Source organism: Odocoileus virginianus, chromosome 9 (genome assembly GCF_023699985.2).
Source record: "Odocoileus virginianus isolate 20LAN1187 ecotype Illinois chromosome 9, Ovbor_1.2, whole genome shotgun sequence".
Lineage (NCBI taxonomy): Eukaryota > Metazoa > Chordata > Mammalia > Artiodactyla > Cervidae > Odocoileus > Odocoileus virginianus.
Genome location: NC_069682.1, coordinates 27,735,579 through 27,754,319, shown reverse-complemented (window position 1 = coordinate 27,754,319; position 18,741 = coordinate 27,735,579). Strand labels below are relative to the sequence as shown.

The following is an 18,741-nucleotide window of genomic DNA, read 5'->3' as shown; positions in this document are numbered from 1 at the left end:
GTTTACTCTTTATACTTGCTCAACATTCATTTTCTTCTCACTCCTATATACCTTAACTTCTAATCAGCCAGTTTTAAAAATCAGAACTGGGCATGATCTAAAGTAAATTGGATATTAAGAGATGATTTAAATGTAGCCTTTACTATAAATGGAAAGTTATGACCAACCTAAATAGCATAGTAAAAAGCAGAGACATTACTTTGCCAACAAAGGTCTGTCTAGTCAAGGCTATGGTTTTTCCAGTAGTCATGTATGGATGTGAGAGTTGGACTGTGAAGAAAACTGAGTGCCGAAGAATTGATGCTTTTGAACTGTGATGTTGGAGAAGACTCTTGAGAGTCCCTTGGGCTGCAAGGAGACCCAACCAGTCCATCATAAAGGAGATCAGTCCTGGGTGTTCATTGGAAGGACTGATGTTGAAGCTGAAACTCCAATACTTTGGCCACCTGATGAGAAGATTTGACTCATCGGAAAAGATCCTGATGCTGGAAATGATTGGGGGCAGGAGGAGGGGATGACAGAGGATGAGATGGCTGAATGGCATCACCAACTCAATGGACTTGAGTTTGAGTAAACTCCGGGAGTTGGTGATGGACAGGAAGGCCTGGCGTGCTGCGATTCATGAGGTTGCAAAGAGTCGGACATGACTGAGCGACTGAACTGAACTGATAAATGGAGAAGGCACAGTATACTGAGTTAAGTGAGTCATCCAAGGTGACAGTACCCAAATTAAAACTAACATCCAGGCTTTCTAATTCTTACCAAACATCTATTCCATTAGGGACTTCCCTAGTGGTCCAGTGGTTAAGACCTCCCCTTCCAACGCATGGGGCGTGTGTTCAGTCCCTAGTCAGAAAACTAAGATCATACATGCCTTGTGGCCAAAAAACAAAAAACAGAAGCAATACTGTAACAAATTCAGTAAAGACTTTAATGATGGTCTACATCCAAATAACCTAAGAAAAAAAAGTTTTAAAAAATCTATTTCTTTATACTGTGGCCAATGATTTCCAAACAGTTTTCTGTAGAAATAAACTGTGAGAGACTCAGAGAAAAAAATGATTCAAATAAAATTCCATCTCTTGCTCAGTTCAGTTCAGTTGTTCAGTTGTGTCTGACTTTTTGCAACCCCATGGACTGTAGCACACCAGGTTTCCCTATCACCAATTCCCAAGCTTACTCAACCTCACGACCATCGAGTGGGTGATGCCATCCAATCATCTCATCCTCTGTCATCCCCTTCTTCAATCTTTCCTAGCATCAGGATCTTTTCAAGTGAGTCATTTTTTTGCATCAGGTGACCAAAGTATTGAAGCATCAGCTTCAGCTTCAGTCCTTTCAATGAATATTCAGAACTGATTTCCTTTAGGATGGACTGGTTGGATCTTCTTGCAGTCCAAGGGACTCTCAAGAGTTTTCTCCAACACCACAGTTCAAAAGCATCAGTTCTTTGGTGCTCAGCTTTCTTTGTAGTCCAACTCTCACATCCATACATGACTACTGGGAAAACCATAGCTTTGATTAGATGGACCTTTGTTGGCAAAGTAATGTCTCTGTTTTTTAATATACTGTCTAGTTTGGTCATAACTTTTCTTCCAAGGAGCAAGTGTCTTTTAATTTCATGGATTCAGTCACCATCTGCAGTGATTTTGGAGCCCAAGAAAATACCGTCTGTCACTGTTTCCATTGTTTCCCCATTAATTTGCCATGAAGTGATTGGACCAGATGCCATGATCTTCATTTTTTGAATGTTGAGTTTTAAGGCAGCATTTTCACTCTCCTCTTTCACTTTCACCAAGAGGCTCCTCAGCTCCATTTCGCTTTCTGCCGTAAGGGTGGTGTCATCTGCATATCTGAGGTTATTGATATTTCTCCCAGAAATCTTGATTTCAACTTGTGCTTCATCCAGCCTGGCATTTTGCATGATGTACTCTGCATATAACTTAAATAAGCAGTGTGACAATATACAGCTTTGATGCACTCCTTTCCCAATTTGGAACCAGTCCGTTGTTTCGTGTCCAGTTCTTTGGAACTGTTGCTTCTTGACCTGCATACAGATTTCTCAGGAGGCAGGTAAAGTGGTCTGGTATTCCCATCCCTTGAAGAATTTTCCAGTTTGTCGTGATCCACACAGTCAAAGGCTTTGGTGTAGTCAATAAAGCAGAAGTAGATATTTTTCTGGAACTCTCTTGCTTTTTCGATGATCCAGTGGATATAGGCAATTTGACCTCTGGTTCTTCTGCCTTTTCTAAGTCCAGCTTGAACATCTGGAAGTTCTTGGTTCACGTATTGTTGAAACCTCACTTGGAGAATTTTGAGCATCTCTTGCCTGACTTTGTTTAACTCAGCATTTAATGACAGAACCCCTTTTCCACCACGTGTTTGTGTTTGTAGGAAATGACATTTTATGTCATACCTGAGAATGACAGTGGTGGATTTAAAAGGAACTGAGATGTGTTTAGTATGATGCAAAGAAAAGAATTTCATGTGCTTGACAGATTTACACTGTTATTGGAAGCCAAGGGGCATATACATGAAATAGTTTTTATTAATAAATACAGAGAGCATTGTTTTAGTAACATGCCTAGAACTTGTCTTATTGTAGAGTGGAAATCTGAAAGATTGATTTCTCTTAAACAAGTGGTGCAAATATACTAAATTAGAAGCTGAGGGCTTCTAGTTGGAGAAGTGTTCTTTCATGGTAGTTGCTAGGAACATGGTTATGAAGCTGTTTTGCTTTTTTTTGACAGGGAAACTTGGGGAAAGACAACAGAATAATTCAGCATGGAGTCAGCATTTGATAATGAATAATTCTGTTTCTTTGAAATAGTGAATTTGGATAAAGAGAGTTAATGATCCTGGTAATCTAAGCCCAGCTTTATGGAGGTGCCCTGACTTGAATTTGAAAGAGAATACTACAAATAAAATTTAACATGTTAACAGGAAGTTTTGATATTTTAAGACTCTCTTTTAGGATTAAAGATAATTTATGCAACCTATATGTCAACCTGCTCCAGTATTCTTATCTGGAAAATTCCATGGACAGAGGAGCCTAGTGGACTATAGTCCATGGGGTCACAAAGAGTCTGACATGACTGAGCCGCTGAGCATTCATGTATATGTGCATCTTAATGACACACATCAATTTAATCAAAACTATAGATGGTCCTGGGCTTTCCTCATAGCTCAATGGTAAAGAATTTGCCTTCAATGCAGGAGACCTGGGTTTGATTCCCCAGGTTGGGAAATGGCAACCTGGAGAAGGAAATGGCAACCCACTCCAATATTCTTGCTTGGAAAATCCAATGGACAGAGGAGCCTGGCAGGCTACAGTCAATGGTGTCGCAAGAGTTGGGCATGAGTTAGCTACTTAGACTAAGACTAATAGATGGTCCTAAGGAAAAAAATATTATGGTAAATATGGAGCAAGAAAAATATGCCAAAGAAAAATTACATAATTTTCAAGTCATTATAAAAATGAAAAAGGCATTATCCTTCTGTACCAGAAATATATGCAACAAACTTGACTGTTACAATTATTGTTATTTTTCTAAATAATTACTAGCTAAAAAAATGTTAAATGAACATTAATTTGAATTTCTAATGTAGTGTAAGTAACATCACAATTCAAATGTAGCAAGTAATGAATAATTAAGCAACATAAATAATTTAACAATCAAATATTCCTTGTTAAAAATATGTCCAGCTAATTTAAAGATTTAAAGCATGTTGCAAATAGAGAATATAACCTAAAGGTATAAAGATCATGCATATTAACATCTACCCAAGATTTTGCCAGTTTCATCACAGCTGAAAACTAAGAAAAATCATGGATCAAGAAATATTGCATTAAAAATTTTTTTGAAAGTATTTATTTCTATTCATGGACAATTATATCTATAACTATGCCTCTATAATAATGAAAAGAGAAAAATATGGCAAACACCTCTGAACTTATTGCTGACTTAAGAAAAATGCAGTGTGACAACTGTGAGTTAAGTTTTATTTGGGGCAAAATGAGGACTATAGCCTGAGAGATAGCATTTCAGATAGCCCTGAGAAACTGCTCTAAAGAGGTAGTGATGAAGGTCAGTATATAAGTGATTCTGGTGAAGGGGGTGTACATGCAATCAAGCACATATTTTTGGAAGGTTTCTGCTAGTCACAACAAGCTGTCATCACCATGAAGGATTTTAGCGCTTTTCTAGATATGACAAGGTGCAAGAATTGGGCTCATAAAATCAGCTCCTCAAAATATCTAACTATCTGATGACCTGTTCTGCCCATTTTTTCCAGAGCACAGAATGCTACATTTCTGTTCTTCACCCTGAAGTCCTGTCAAGGGTGTTAAAAAATTAGCAGCTGCAGTGGCACATGACTTAATCCTTGTAGATTAAAGGTAGAGGGCAAGCACCCATGGCAAGTGCCAATTTGTAGTTGACGTTAGAGTTCTGCCACTTACAAGATCTATGAGCATTGGCTCTTCTATGTCTTTTAGGAAATGAAATAATTTTGCAAATTATAAATCACCTGTGCAAATAATAGACATTTACTTGAACCAGTCACTGGTACTTCCCCTCATTTCCTCGCTTCTTGAATTCTTAAGTTCCATAAGTGAAGTCTTAAGTTCCATAAAGGCAAGTTTCATTCTAATACGGAGATCCAGCTATATTCAAGGCTCTCTATTAGGTACTATGAATAAGACAGGTCCTCATCTTCCTTAAACATCTACCACAGGAGAAGAATAAATAATTATTTGCAAAGTACAAATGACAGTAATTGTTATAAGCAAGTCACAAAATGGCAACCCACTCCAGTATTCTTGCCTGGAAAAATCCCATGGACAGAGGAGCCTGGTAGGCTATAGTCCATAGGGTCGCAAAGAGTCAGACACGACTTGAGCAACTTCACTTTCAGTTTCGTGAAATTTCAGAAGCTAAAAATTTTCTTTTATATTGTAGCAATTGGAGAAGGCTTTATTACAAAGTACCATTTATACTATGTGAGAAGTAGAGTGAAAAGTGGAAGTGTTAGTTGTTCAATTGTGTCCCACTCTTTGTGACCCCATGGACTGTAGCCCACCAGGCTCCTGTGTCCATGGAATTCTCCAGGCAAGAATACTGGAGTGGGTAGCCATTCCCTTTGCCGAGGGGTCAGCCCAATCCTGGATCCTGCATTGCAGGCAGATTCTTTACCATCTGAACCACCAGGGAAGCACCAAGAAATGGAGTATTTCCTGCCACATCAGTAAACAGGGATATCACAGTCATCAGTGATTACAGCACTCCAATGTGAATTCCTGAGCCCTAAGGGCACTCAGGAAGAAGGGTACCAGTGGACTAGCAGCCACTAGGACTGTAGCTACTCCCTAAGGTGAGCCCCAGTGGAGCTCAGGGTGTGAAAAACACAGGCTACTGGCCCAGGATAGCTGAGATACATCTGAAAGAAATGATTTCAGTGATCCCAGACTCTTGCATCTTCCCAGACATAGAAAAGCACTTAATTCTTTAGCTTGGGATATCTGTGATGTGCTTAGTCGCTCAGTTGTGTCCAGCTCTTTGCAACCCCATGGACTGCAGCCTGCCAGCTCCTCTGTCCAGGGGGATTCTCCAGGCAAGAATACTGAAGAGGGTTGCCATGCCCTCCTCCACGGGAATCTTCCGCACGCAGGGATCAAACCCAGATCTCCTGCATTGCAGGTGTATCCTTTACCATCTGAGTCGCCAGTGAAGCCCAAGAATATTGGATTGTGGGATATCTGGCTTCCTTTAATTAACAATAATCTTTTGATGTTCAGACTACCTATCCTTGGTTGCAAAACTTCTATTAACCTGGCTCCTCCCCTCGCCTCCTCAGAGCAGTTCTCTCAGGGTTACTAGAGATGCTGTTTCCCAGGCTTAAACTCCTAAAAATTCTCACTGAATTTAAAAAAAAAAAAAAAACTTTTAATTTTTAGGCTTTATTTTTTAAGTCAACATACATCTTGAAGAATGAGTAAGATTTGGTTTGAAAAACAGGATAAAGGATATTTCACAAGGGTTAAAGATTGGGAAGAAGTCTATGGATATGGTTTAGGTATTTTGAGCAATTCCTTTTAAAAACAGCAAAGGTTACTTAAGTCAAAAATAGAGTATAAATTAGCAAACTCCTATTATTTGCTGCCTGGAAGGAGCCTATCAGATTTTTGCCTTTTTGTTTGAAATTCCAAATTCAGTCAGAATAAATTTTCTTCTTTTTAAGTGTCACAAATGGAAAATTTTCAGTTCAGTTCAGTCGCTCAGTCGTGTCCAATTCTTTGCGACCCCTATGGACCGCAGCACGCCAAGATTCTCAAGCCATCACCAACTCAGGGAAGCCACTAAATTTAACTGAATGCTTGTCAATGATTGAAACCTGGTCTTTAAGCTCACATGTTGCCCATACACCCTACAGTCTTCAAAATTGTAGATAAAATTGCTCTACCATTTACAAACGGGCCGCTTTGAATCTGTTTTCCTGTGAAGAGGTTTGTAATTCTCCGTTATGCTCGGGTCAGGCATTTCTAACACTCACTCGGCCACATTCTTCACTTATGTTGATAGTTGGTTTAACTTAATGTGACTTAGCAAGAGATTGACAGCCTTCAATTTATGGGCGGCTCTCCACACAGACATGAGTCCTCAAGGAGAATCAACCATACTCTTAAAGCTGTAGTTTGGCATAATTAATATTACAAATCTTAAAGTATAGGTTATGTTCTGAGTCCCAGAGCTTGGGCCTGGGGACTAAGCCCAAAGCAGTGCGGAGAAGGAGGTATTCTACAATGGTAGAAATATGCCAACGCCCACGGATGCGATGCTCCTGCCAACACAAAAGCAGCCACTGCACCACAGCCCCCTTGCACTGAGTTCAGAAAGGCCAGTGGCCTGAATTGTCCCCTGCAGCTCTTCTCGCCCCACCCCCACTTCCGCTTCCGGGGAGGTGCCGCCTGCCCCTCCGGCCGTGGGGGCGGTAGTGAAAGAGAAGCCGGAAGTGGCTCCGGTACTTCCGGTACGGGAAACTCCTTGCTGCCGCTCCGACCGGGCTTGACAGGCGGGGTCCCTGCAAGTAGGTCTCTCTCCTTTTGCCTCTCTCCCGTCTGACCTTCAAGCTCGTTTACCGCCGCCGTCCCGCCACTCTGATCTCGGAAGCCGCCCCTTCCCCATGTGCCGGGGCAGGAGTCCTGAAAGCCAAGACCAGCTCTCCGGCATCCCATCATGTCCGAACTGACTAAAGAGCTGATGGAGCTGGTGTGGGGCACCAACAGCAGCCCCGGTCTCTCTGACACCATCTTCTGCCGCTGGACACAAGGTACCCCGGCTGGACTCTGGCTTCCAGCCCCCGCTTCTTTTTGCCCCGAGAGAGTCGAGCCGTGACGCCTCTCGCGCCAGTCCCCTCCCGTGCCCTGCACTCTGTCCCAATTCCCCTGCTTTGCACTGACACTGGACTCTCTAGAAACGCCCTGCCCTTCCAGGGGGTAGAGGTTGAGTAGGAGAATGGTTCCAGCTGGCGGCTAAAGACCCGAAATGCCCCTGCCGTTCCCTGGGCTGCCTTTTGGGCTGGAAAGGAGAAGGGGGCGGCCGTCGGGCTGCAGGGCGTAACACTGAAGGTGTGCCCTGTGCCTTGGTATCCATTTCTCAAGACTTGCTGTGGCCTCCTGGGTCTTTACCCCCTAACGAGGCTTCATCTTGGTGTTTGGTCTAATTTTGGAGAGAAGGGAAATCCACGTGAAACTCACTGTGGCTAATTCCACGAAACGATGGTGCAGTTTGTATTTTAATTAGGCGGTTAGGCGTGGTACTCGGTGCAAAAATGAAACGCGGCTGCAAAGTGTTTTCTACACCCCGATATCCCTGATTTTGAGGTGATTTAGTATCTGTTTCGTGGCTCAGAGAACTTCCTGCGCCAATATGATTATTCAGACAGGATTTTGAATTATATAAGAAGTTTTGTTAATACTACGAATAATTGTGAAATAGAAAACACACACACACACACACATATTTAATTCCAGAGCTGTCCCAGGCTCTGCGTTGTGCACTTTATGCTAGTAATCATCCCTAACTCGTGCGTTTTAATATTAACACAAAACGGACACATTGGTTAAGGTGATAAGAAAGACTGGTGAGGTTAAGTGAAGTTAACAGCATAGTCTTTGAAGCATGGGTAATGTATGTATGTAAAACATCACAAGCCAATAAATAGTAGCTATTTAGTAGTAGTATTAAAATATTTTGTTATGAAAACATTTATTTAGAAAATACTCTTTCTCAATTTGGGGTAAATTTAGCATAGTATATCTATGTCTTTACTTCATAATGTTTACTTAGTAACACACATTTAGGGTTTAAATAATCTCTTCTTCCCTCTCAGATACTTCTAAGACCTGGTAAAAACAGAATCATAATGTATAACAGCTAGTTAGGTTATTTAGTCCATTACTCTTTGTTTGAAGATGAGAAAAATGAATCCCGAAGGCTAAATGACCAGGCCAAAGTTGCACGAATTGATAGAACTGGGAGTGAATTACAAGTCACAGCTCTGTCTTGTTTTCCTTTCTGTTTTTAACCAGACAGGTAATTTGTTTGGCTCTTTTTACAAACCTAATTTTGTCACTTAACTGATTTTTTTCAGAAATCATGGGCATTCACATTTGCAAGTTCTGTTTTAAAACTTATTTTCCTATTTGTCTTATTTATTCTAGTAATGAATAGCCCTAAAGCATGCAAGATTGTAAGATTGAGAAAGGTTTTACTTTTTGTTAATTAAGCAGTAATACAGCACAGAATAGGGTGATATTTGGCCTCATTTATTTTAGTACTGTGTTGCAGATACAAGGAGAATTCAGATTGGCAGTTCTAATAATGGTTAGGAGCAGGAGCAGTCTGGGATACGCATTCTTTGGTTCTAGGTTCAAGTTTTTTAACTTAAGCCTCAGTTTTCTTCGCTGTGGAGAGCAGATAATACTAATGCCAATCTTACAGGTTTGTTGTGAGGATTAAAGGCAAGTACTTAACACAATATCTGACATAAACACTCAGAAAATGATAGCTTAATTTAGAAAGTGCTTAATAGTAGGATAGATCAAGCCAAAGATCACTCTCTAGCCATGTCCTGACAGTTGCAAGAAATTATTGTTAATTAGATCAGTTCATAATCGCACATTAGAATGCTCTACCATCTTGTAGTCAGAAGGAAGTTCCTTAACAAGATGTGTTCAATCAATATCATTTGAAAATGAAAGGTTATTTACTTTTTGCTCTTTACAGAGTGCAGCTATATTGTGGTTGATTCTTCAAGGTCTTAAATTGATCATGATTTTAAGGCAACCAGATAATGTATTTTTAAGTTAATCACTTTTGAATCAGAGGGATGTTGTCACTGGTTTTGCTCTGTTGACTTTGTATTCATTTATTCTTTCTCAGAGGAGACAGAAATCATTGCTGAAGGTTGCTGTGGCAATGATTTGGGAATGACACAAGACACTGCTTTGCTGCACTTGACTTACTGCATTCGTAATGTGACATCAGCTTTGGCTTTATTTCATCATATGTAGCCGTGCTTTGAATTGACAACTGTAACCTCATTATCTTTTGGAAGCAAGTTATAGATGTAAGGTCTTTGGCGTAAATATTTATAGAACTATGTCCAGGAATATTCCATTTATGAAACTATACTGATTGGTCCTGTTAAATTCCTTTGATATGTAAAACAGCTTTAGGAGTTCCCCCTCCCCCCCTTTAATTGATTTGGCAGCTTTAGATAATATGTTAAAGCAGTAAGTGCAGGAGTAGCACATAGGTTTTTGTGTGTGTGTGTGTTCTTTTAAAACTCAATTGGCAGTTTAAGATAATTCTCTTTTGCGAATACTTTTTTTAAAAAGAGAGAAAAGTAGGGTTTTGGTTTGAGGTTTTGTGTTTTGTGGGGTTTTTTTTTGCAGTTTTTATTTTAAAGCCAATAAGCCACATAATTTAAAGATTTGAAGTTGTTTTGTTGTTTAACTTGGACATTTACTCCCTACTCCTGCCTACTTCCCTCCTGCTCAATTGCCACTGATGCTTTTTAAAGGCAAAATGTTTTTTCTACTTCATTATTTGTAAATATCATTTATCCTTCCTTTCTCTCAAACTGAAGTGTTCCAGGCTTACTTGATAGGGAGCAAGGGATGACAAATAACAAATGCGGCATAAAAAGTATATATACTAGAAGGTAAAGAAGTAGGAATTATAGGGTGAAGTTGCCTGGAAAAGCCTCATTTTAAGATGAGATTTGAACAGACTCTTGAAGGAACTGCATTAGTCACGCAGATATCTGAGGAGTATTCCAGGCAGTGAGGATAGCCATCATAAAAGACTTAATGCAGACTACATCTGGTTAAGGAACGGGAAGGAGGTTAGTTTGGCTGGAGACGGAATGAGGGAAGAGGGGACCAATAAAGATGATATAAGAAACAATATGGCCCAGATAACTAAGATTTTATAGGCCATTAGGACTTTGGTATTGGGAGGTTTGGAACAAAGGAGAGACAACGACATGACAATTTTTAAAGGACTGACCTGACTGCTAAATTTGAGGATGGACCGTAGTGATAGAGTGAGACAAGACCAAATGAGAGAGAATTGCAGTGATCCAGGGGGTAAAAGACCATGACTTAGACCGGGAGAGTAGTGGTGGTGGAGATGGTTGGAAGTGGTCAGGTTGACCTTAACCCAGCAGAACCAGAATAAGAGTCATCATGATCTAACAAAAGTAAATATTAATCTTAATACAAAGGAAAACATTTTTGCTGGTTGAGACTTTGTTTTCTTTTCAGTATTGATTGTCTAACCAGTGTTTGGCAAATATTTTCTTTAAAGGGCCAGTGACTTTATTGTCTCTGGCGTTGCAGCAGAAGCTACCCTTGATAAAATGGGTGTGGCTGTGTTCCAAATCTGCATTTAAAAAACAAGCCAACCCTGATGTACTTTATAAACTCTGAGAACCCATCTTTTCCTTTTCTCTACCCTGTTCCTTCCAGCTTTAAGTTACTTCATTGTTTCACCTAAAGATTAGCCAGAAGAGAAACCCAGTTTTGCTATTTGTTGCAGTTCAGTGTGTTTTAGGGCGGAGGTGGAGTGTTTGGAGCTGTGGTTGAAATTAGAGTTTTGCGCTTTCTGTGTGAGAGAGTGTTTACTATATGATTTAAAAAAAAAAAATGATTCTAAATAACTTGAAAAGTTAAGGGATCAGTAAAAATGTAAGTTTAAAAATGTAGTCAGGAGTTAAAACATTTGGGTTAAAATCCGAAAGTGTGATGTGAAGGTAAGTCAGTACTGTGGATCACATAACTTCAAAGATCTTTGTTGTTGTTGGAAGCCTTTTATTTCCAATATAGATTTTACTTTCTAAAACCTACGTACATCACATTTGACCTAAAACATCAATGTTTAAAATCTCCAATTTGTAACCTATGTGATAAAGTCAATTTCTTGGTACTTTGAGTACGTAATGTATTTTTAAGTTCAAAATATTTATGATAATACCTTACGTTTGTATTATGCTTTACAGTTTCTGAAAATCTTGGTGAATCTTTGCAACAACCCCAAGAGACAGCAAGAGATAAATGTAGTTATTCTCCTGTTTATAGATGAGGAGACTAAGGCTCAGTTCAGATTTCACTTAATATTATCTAATTTATGATGACAAATGAAGTCATTCTGTATAGCCTTTTGTTTACGTGGAAGACTAGAACTACATAAGCAGTAGTTGTCAAACTGGTTTGAATAATGTAAGTCAGTCATCTGAAAGTAAAAGACTAGGAAATTGCAAAGAGGTTCATGGGTTAGGTTTAAATTAGTTATGAGCCATAAAATTGAGAAAGACTTCTGTGTTTGTAGTGCTGTCCAGTGTGATACAAAATCATATGCTTAGGGTCAGATGCTAAGTTAGATGGCTAATTTCAGATCTAATTAGTAGAACAGTCATTTTGTGATAAGTTAATTCCTCTTAAAACTAGGAAATAATACAAATATGAGAACACTTGACAAGAAAAATGACTATATCCAAAAAAATTCCAACTCAAGTGAAGCCTTGTTATAAACGGAGATGCCTACATAGCATAGTCCTGTTTTAGGACAGAAAAGTTCATTTTCATTTGTTTGACTTTATTACATTTTAAGCTGTAAGAGCCTTTGTTCATTATCAGATAACACCCTCAAGCATATATGCTGCAATTAAACAGAATTTGGTATAAAGCAGAACTGCCTAGAATTCTCTCCTTGGGGTTTTTATCTCTTAAAGTACAAAAGCAACTCATCATAATGGTCTAAAAGTCACACACATGGACCTTGAAAACTGAATTACATTATTAGTGATTTTAAGAAAGGGCAAGAATTCATTCAGTTCAGTTCAGTCACTCAAGTCGTGTCCGACTCTTTGCGACCCCATGAGTTGCAGCACGCCAGGCCTCCCTGTCCATCACCAGCTCCCGGAATCTACCCAAACTCATGCCCATCGAGTCGGTGATGCCATCCAGCCATCTCATCCTCTGTCGTCCCCTTCTCCTCCTGCCCCCTGTCTTTCCCAGTATCAGGGTCTTTTCCAGTGAGTCAGCTCTTTGCATGAGGTGGCCAAAGTATTGGAGTTTCAGCTTAAACATCAGTCCTTCCAATGAACACCCAGGACTGATCTCCTTTAGGATGGACTGGTTGGATCTTCTTGCAGTCCAAGAATCCATTACTGATACTTATTTATCACATACCCTGAAAGTTTAGAAGAGCTTAGCTTCACCTCTGCACTTAGGCCCAACACCAGTGATACTTTCTTTCTTGCTACTAGGAAAAGAGGTGGATGAAAGTAGAGGTCCCTTGGCTTCACTTCTTGTTTCCAGGTTGGATCTCAGTTTTGCTTGTCTTGATGTGATCATCAGCCCCCTTAGTTCTCATCTGTCATTATTAAATTTGCCCCATCCATCATGCCTGTGTTTTAGCCTACATTTAGCATCTCCTCTATACTGTTTCTCCCAAAGCGTTGCGTGTTACTGGAGAAAATTGTGGTCAGCATCAGTACAGATGTACTAATTAAACCTTAGCTGAGCCCTCAGTGTTTCCCTTAGTTCTTTATCCTGTCAACACTTATTTTTTTTTGGAATTATTATTCTCAGTTTTCTGTGCCCCTCATTCTGTTGCTCTCGGATCAGTAACATCTCTTCACTTCCTCTTTGCCCGTATTTCTAAGTTGAAAACCTGCTAAAGTTTTCTTTTTCTCTAGTTTATTTAAACTCAGGGCCCCATTACACTCTTAAAAATTATTGAAGACTTCACTATGAAAAAAAAATTGAGACCTGTGGCAATATTTTACATTAAGAAATCTCTTCAGTGTCTAGCTCTGTAGAAGATAGCTGGATTCTCTCTTGCTTCTCCATTTATTCTGTTACACTCAGTCTGTTGTTTTGGTTGAAGTGTATGCAGAAAATCCAGCTTCATACAGGTAAGCAGTTGGTAACATAAGGAGTATCACAATAGCATTTTCAAATAATTGTGGATATTCTTCTTTGATACTACACCGAAACTCAGCAAGTGGTAGTTTCTTAGAGGTTAGTTGAAATATGAAATCTGAAGCCACATTAATGAACATTTTGTACTCGATTGAGTTGAAATCCATTGGTTTGTCTTGTACCTTGAGTGGATCTTCTACCCGTGAATTAATTTGTAGCCATTTGCATCAGTTGTTTGGAAATTATTGGTCCACTGGTTTATGCTAATCTTCCAAATGTTAACACATATTATTAAACTATCTAAAGTCATATTTATTATTATCTCACTGATCCTGTCAGAAAAATCTCTTTTGAATATTGGGAAGCTTCAGGCTCACAGTGCTGGCCCTGAGTTTTACAGAATTTTAGTTAATCACTTGAAAGCTTGAAATTTTATTGCTGGCAAAAGTAGTCAGTTTTTTTTCCTTGAAGTATCAGGCTCACTTCATTTACTTCTGAGAAAAAGTCTAAATAATCATAGTTTGTTAGTAGCTCTTCAAAGTAAAAATAAACAGACAAGCTGTTAGTTTAGCTCACAGTTCAAAAAATTACATATCTGCTTTTCTTTGAGACACCTGTACAGGGTATGTAGCAGAGGTGCTTTATGGGTGGTTCCCATTATGTCATACAGACTTTTTTTTTTAAAGTACTTTGTATTCAGAGTCAAGATTTAATAAGATTAGCATTAGCAAGAGCTTTCTTAAGGTAAATTGGCTTTCTGTGTGTGTTTGAGAGCATATCAGGGTGTTTCCTAGTACAGTGACTGCTGGTGCAGCTTAATGGCACCGCCTTGATGTGTGCTAAGGCAACAGTAACATAACCCACTTTTTGTTTTGTACCATCACTGTGAATAGCAAACCGAGAAGAGGGCAGATATCTCTGTATTATGGTAGAAAATAATTTTCCCCTCTAGCAGGTTCCCTAAAAGGTCATTAAAATTTCCAGGGTTCTGTAGACCACACTTTGAGAACCTCTTTATCCAGTCCACCACTACTGTGTACCAGCTCAGCTTTCTCAGAACTCAGCGTCCTTAAACTTTCTCTTTTCCATTTGATCACTTTTTTCCTTCTTTCAATCTCATGCCCTTTGGTCTATAAAATAATAATTCCTTATCCAGCTACCCTTCAAGGTGTCATCCTTTGTCCCTTCACTTGTTTAACATAGTTTGCAGTTTCTCCTCTGCTTGTGTTGTGAATCACACTTCAACCCTTTAAAATTTGACTGCTTTTCCTGGCATTCTAAGTTTCCCTTTTTTAGTATTCCCAGTGGTGACATGCTTATTAATCCAGGGTTTTCATTTATGTTTTTATTCCACTCAGCATTTGAGACAGGTGACTGACTGCTTTTCCTTTCTGGGGCCTCACACTGTTTTTCTCTTAGCTTTCAAGTCTTTGTCAGTCTTCTTGCTGACTCAGCATCTGCTTGTTTCTTTTTTCTTTCTTTCTTTTTTTTTTTTATGTTAACCAGCTTCATTATCTTTGTTCTGTATGTTCCCATTCACTTTAGCTGCCATGTTTAGGGTGATTGAAGTTGCTATCTTTAATCTTCACCCCTGCCCTGAGCTCCAGACCCATACCCCCCCACCCCCACCCCCATCACATTTTAGGGACTGAATTTTAGAAACAAATGTTTCCATTGTCAGGCTTCCCAGATGGCTCAGTGGAAAAGAATCCACCTGCCAATGCAACAGACACAGGAGACATGGGTTTGATCCCTGGGTTGGGAAGATCCCCTGGAGAAGGAACTGGCAACCCACTCCAGTATTCTTGCCTGAAGAACCCCTTGGACAGAGGAGTCCATGGGCTCACAAAGAGTTGGATGTGAATGAGCTCACCCCCATTATCTTTCCTCCCAAAATTTCAGCAAGTATTCATTGAGTATTAGCTGTATTAATAATAACACACTAGGAAAACAGTGGTCTATAAGAGAGGCAGGATACTTGCAAGGCAAGACATAATAAACAAATGAACAATAATGTAATTACAGATGACGATAAGTCCTATTTGGGCTGGGGAATGGTAGGAAGGATCTACTTAGCTAGGTTTGTCAGGGAACAGCTCTCTGAGGAGTTAATACCTCAACTGAGTCTTTTAGGATGAGAAGGATTCAGCTATGAGAAGGGTAAAGACCTTTTCATGCAGAGAGAACAGCAGACACCAAGGCCCCAGGTAAAGACCTTGAGATGTTCCGAGGACTAAGACCACTGTATATGATGAAGGTAAGAGTGAACTGAGGGAAGGTGGGATTGATAGATCATATAGGGTCTTTTTTAGGCAATGAAAAAGGAGTTTGAATTTTATTTTAATTGCAGTAAGAAACCATTTGAATATTTTAAGCAGTCTATGAGAAAAACTGATTTCCATTTCTAGATGATTTCTCTGGTAAATTTATGGTGAATAGGTAAGGGGTGAGTTGGGAGTTGGGATGTGGGTGAAATGGGGCAGGGGGATCCTGATTGGAAATTCCTAATGGTGTTCTAGATGAAAGATGATGGTGGTTAGAACCTGAAGGTGAACCAGAAATGGAGTGGAAATGGGCAGATACAAGATGTGTTTTGGGCCCTTGAACCAAGAGGATCTTATAAGGTGAAGCCTTAAAGAAAAGTGGGAGTTTTTTGGAGAAAGTGTTTCAAGTGGAGGGAACATGTTCAAAGCATGAGAAACCAGAGAGATAATGGATATTTGAGGGTCTGGAAGAAGGTCTGCATACCTGGAGGCTAAAGAAGGAAAGTATCAAAAGATGAGATAGGAGATACAGGCAGAAGCCCGACCATACAAGACCATGTTAAGAAATTTAGATTCTGTCAGTGACTGGAGTTCCAGTCAAGGCTGTATTTGGAGATAGTGATTATATAATCACTAACCCATAGTGGAAACCTTGGGAGTAGATGAGTTACACTGGGAGAACATGTAGAATGAAAAGAACAAAGACTCTAAAAGCCAAGACCTGAAGAACATTAGCATTTAGTCGCTGATAAACATTGATACAGCGTAGAAACAACAAAGGGAAACTTGGAACAGGAGGGACCACTAAAGCAAGGGCCAGAAGGTTTTCACAAGTCACTGGTGAGCATTTCAGATGATTCTCTGAGAGGTCATTGTTGAATTTGGTGAGAATGAGTTTGGTGCAGTCACAGATTGAAAACCAGATTATTGTGGGTTGAGTTTATTGGGAGATAAGGAAATTGAGACAGTGCATACAGACAATTAGGTATACTTTGAGCGAGTGGTGTTTGGAGTCTTGGATGGAAATTTTTTTTTTTAATGGTCAAATGATTTTTTAAATTAAGACTTTTCCTTTTAGAACAGTGTTATTTAGGTTCACAGCGAAATTGCGGGCAGATACAGAGATTTCCCCCCATACCTCGTGCTCCCAACAACGTGCACAGCCTCCTCCAGTGTCAGTATTTCCCACCAGAGTGTTTGTTACAATTTTGACCCTACATTGACTCATCATTATCACCCAAAGTCCACAGTTTTTATTCTTGGTTTTGTACATCCTATGGGTTGTGACAAAAATATAATGGAATGTATCCATTGTTATAATATCATAGAGTATTTTCACTGCCCTAAAAATCCTCTGTGCTCTATGTGTTCACCCCATCCCCCACTCCCCTCCCCTTGGCAGCCTCTGATCTTTTTACTGTCTGCATAGTTTTGCCTTCCCCAGAATGTCATATAGTTGGAATCATATGGTATATAACTGTTTCCTCCTGGTTTTTTCACAGCTTGCAAGCCATTATTTTTTTAAACACCAAATAATATTTCATTTTCTGTATGTACTATTTATCCGTTCCCCTGCTGAAGGATATCTTGGCTGCTTCCAAGTTGTGGCAGTTATGAAAGGCGCAGTAAACAATGTGTGTAGGTTTTTGTGGGGGTGGGGCATAAATTTTCAACTCCTTTGGGTAAACAAGGACCTTCTGGTAGAATCTTAAGGAGAATTTTTGTTTTTAAGTAGGAGGTGCATGTTTAAATCGTATTTGAAAGAGATTGAAAGGTAAAGAGAGAGGAGGTGGACTGGAGTGGGGTCCTCCATACTGTTTTAACTCACTTGCTACCTAGTGTCTCAAGGTAGAAACAGAGATCTAATTTCTTATGTACCCAGCCTTTGCTGCACTTGCATATATTCATCAAATCTTAATTTTTACCTTAGAAATACTGTTTGTATATAGTGTTTTCTCTCATGTTAGTGTTGTTTTTATTAGTCTGGCACTGTCTCTATAGGTCTGTTGAAATGGTCTCCTCCCCATTCTGGTCCTTTAAAGGCAAAAGCAAAATACCAGTATGGTTGTGTTACTTTAATTAGTACTTGTCATGATGTGGCCCTTCCCAGTATGAATGTCCTGTCATCTCTCCTTTCTCACCATCCTCCCCCATACAGCCCTTCAGCTGCGTGACATTTCCCTCTGATCCATGAACTTGTCCTGTTCTTACCACACCTTTTTCCTTTACTAAAGATGTTTTGTTTACCTGAAAGTCACTCTCCAACCCTTGCCTCTCTGGTAAAGTTCCATTCAAGGTCAGCCTTCAAGTCACCTGTTACGACTTGATTTAGGCAAAGTCATTCCTTTTAGTTTCCTCAACACAGTCTTCATACTGCTGTTGAAACATTCATTTATCCCTTTATTTTACTGATTTGTTCGTATGTCTGTCTTCATCTGGACTCTTGGCTTCTCCAGATGAGGGACTTTGTCATGCATGTCATTTGTATATCCTGGATGTTTGGTGTAGTGTCTGAGGGTCATGAAATATTTGTTGGATAAATGACTGAAATATAACCATTAGGTATGTTGGAGTGGGAAATGGTTGTTTTAAAGCTAAGTACCCTGAGGCCTAGGGAGGTGAAGTGGTTTCCTCAAGGCTGTACAGATAGTAACTCGCCTCCTGACTTTGGGCCGCAGCGTCTCCACAGTGCGCCGTGTTCTCTGCGGGAGCTTGTCCTGGCTGCCCTCAGCCAGTGCCGCTTGGTGATGCCTCAGTGAAGATGGAGCCAGGATGAGCACATTCGGTGTGTATGTGCTGTGCCTCGTCGCTCAGTCGTGTCCGACTCTTTGCGACCCCTTGGACTGTAGCCTGCCAGGCTCCTCTGTCCATGGTGATTCTCCAGGCAAGAATACTGGAGTGGGTTGCCAGGGGATCTTCCCAACCCAGAGATCAAACTGAGGTCTGCCACTTTGTGGTCAGATTCTTTACCGTCTGAGGCACCAG

At 39.9% G+C, this 18,741-nt stretch overlaps 1 protein-coding gene across 2 annotated transcripts in view; it reads left to right on the top strand.

Annotated features, from left to right (window-relative positions):
- The first annotated feature begins 6,995 nt into the window (after nucleotides 1-6,995).
- Nucleotides 6,996-18,741, top strand: part of MINDY3 (MINDY lysine 48 deubiquitinase 3) — an 86,861-nt gene continuing 75,115 nt past the window's right edge. The window contains exon 1 of one of the 2 annotated variants that reach the window (XM_020881275.2): nucleotides 6,996-7,329. In XM_020881275.2, coding sequence (XP_020736934.1) covers nucleotides 7,236-7,329 — 94 coding nt within the window. In that variant the 5' untranslated portion in view covers nucleotides 6,996-7,235. The remainder of the gene's footprint in view (nucleotides 7,330-18,741) is intronic. The other variant, XM_020881276.2, reaches the window with a different exon arrangement.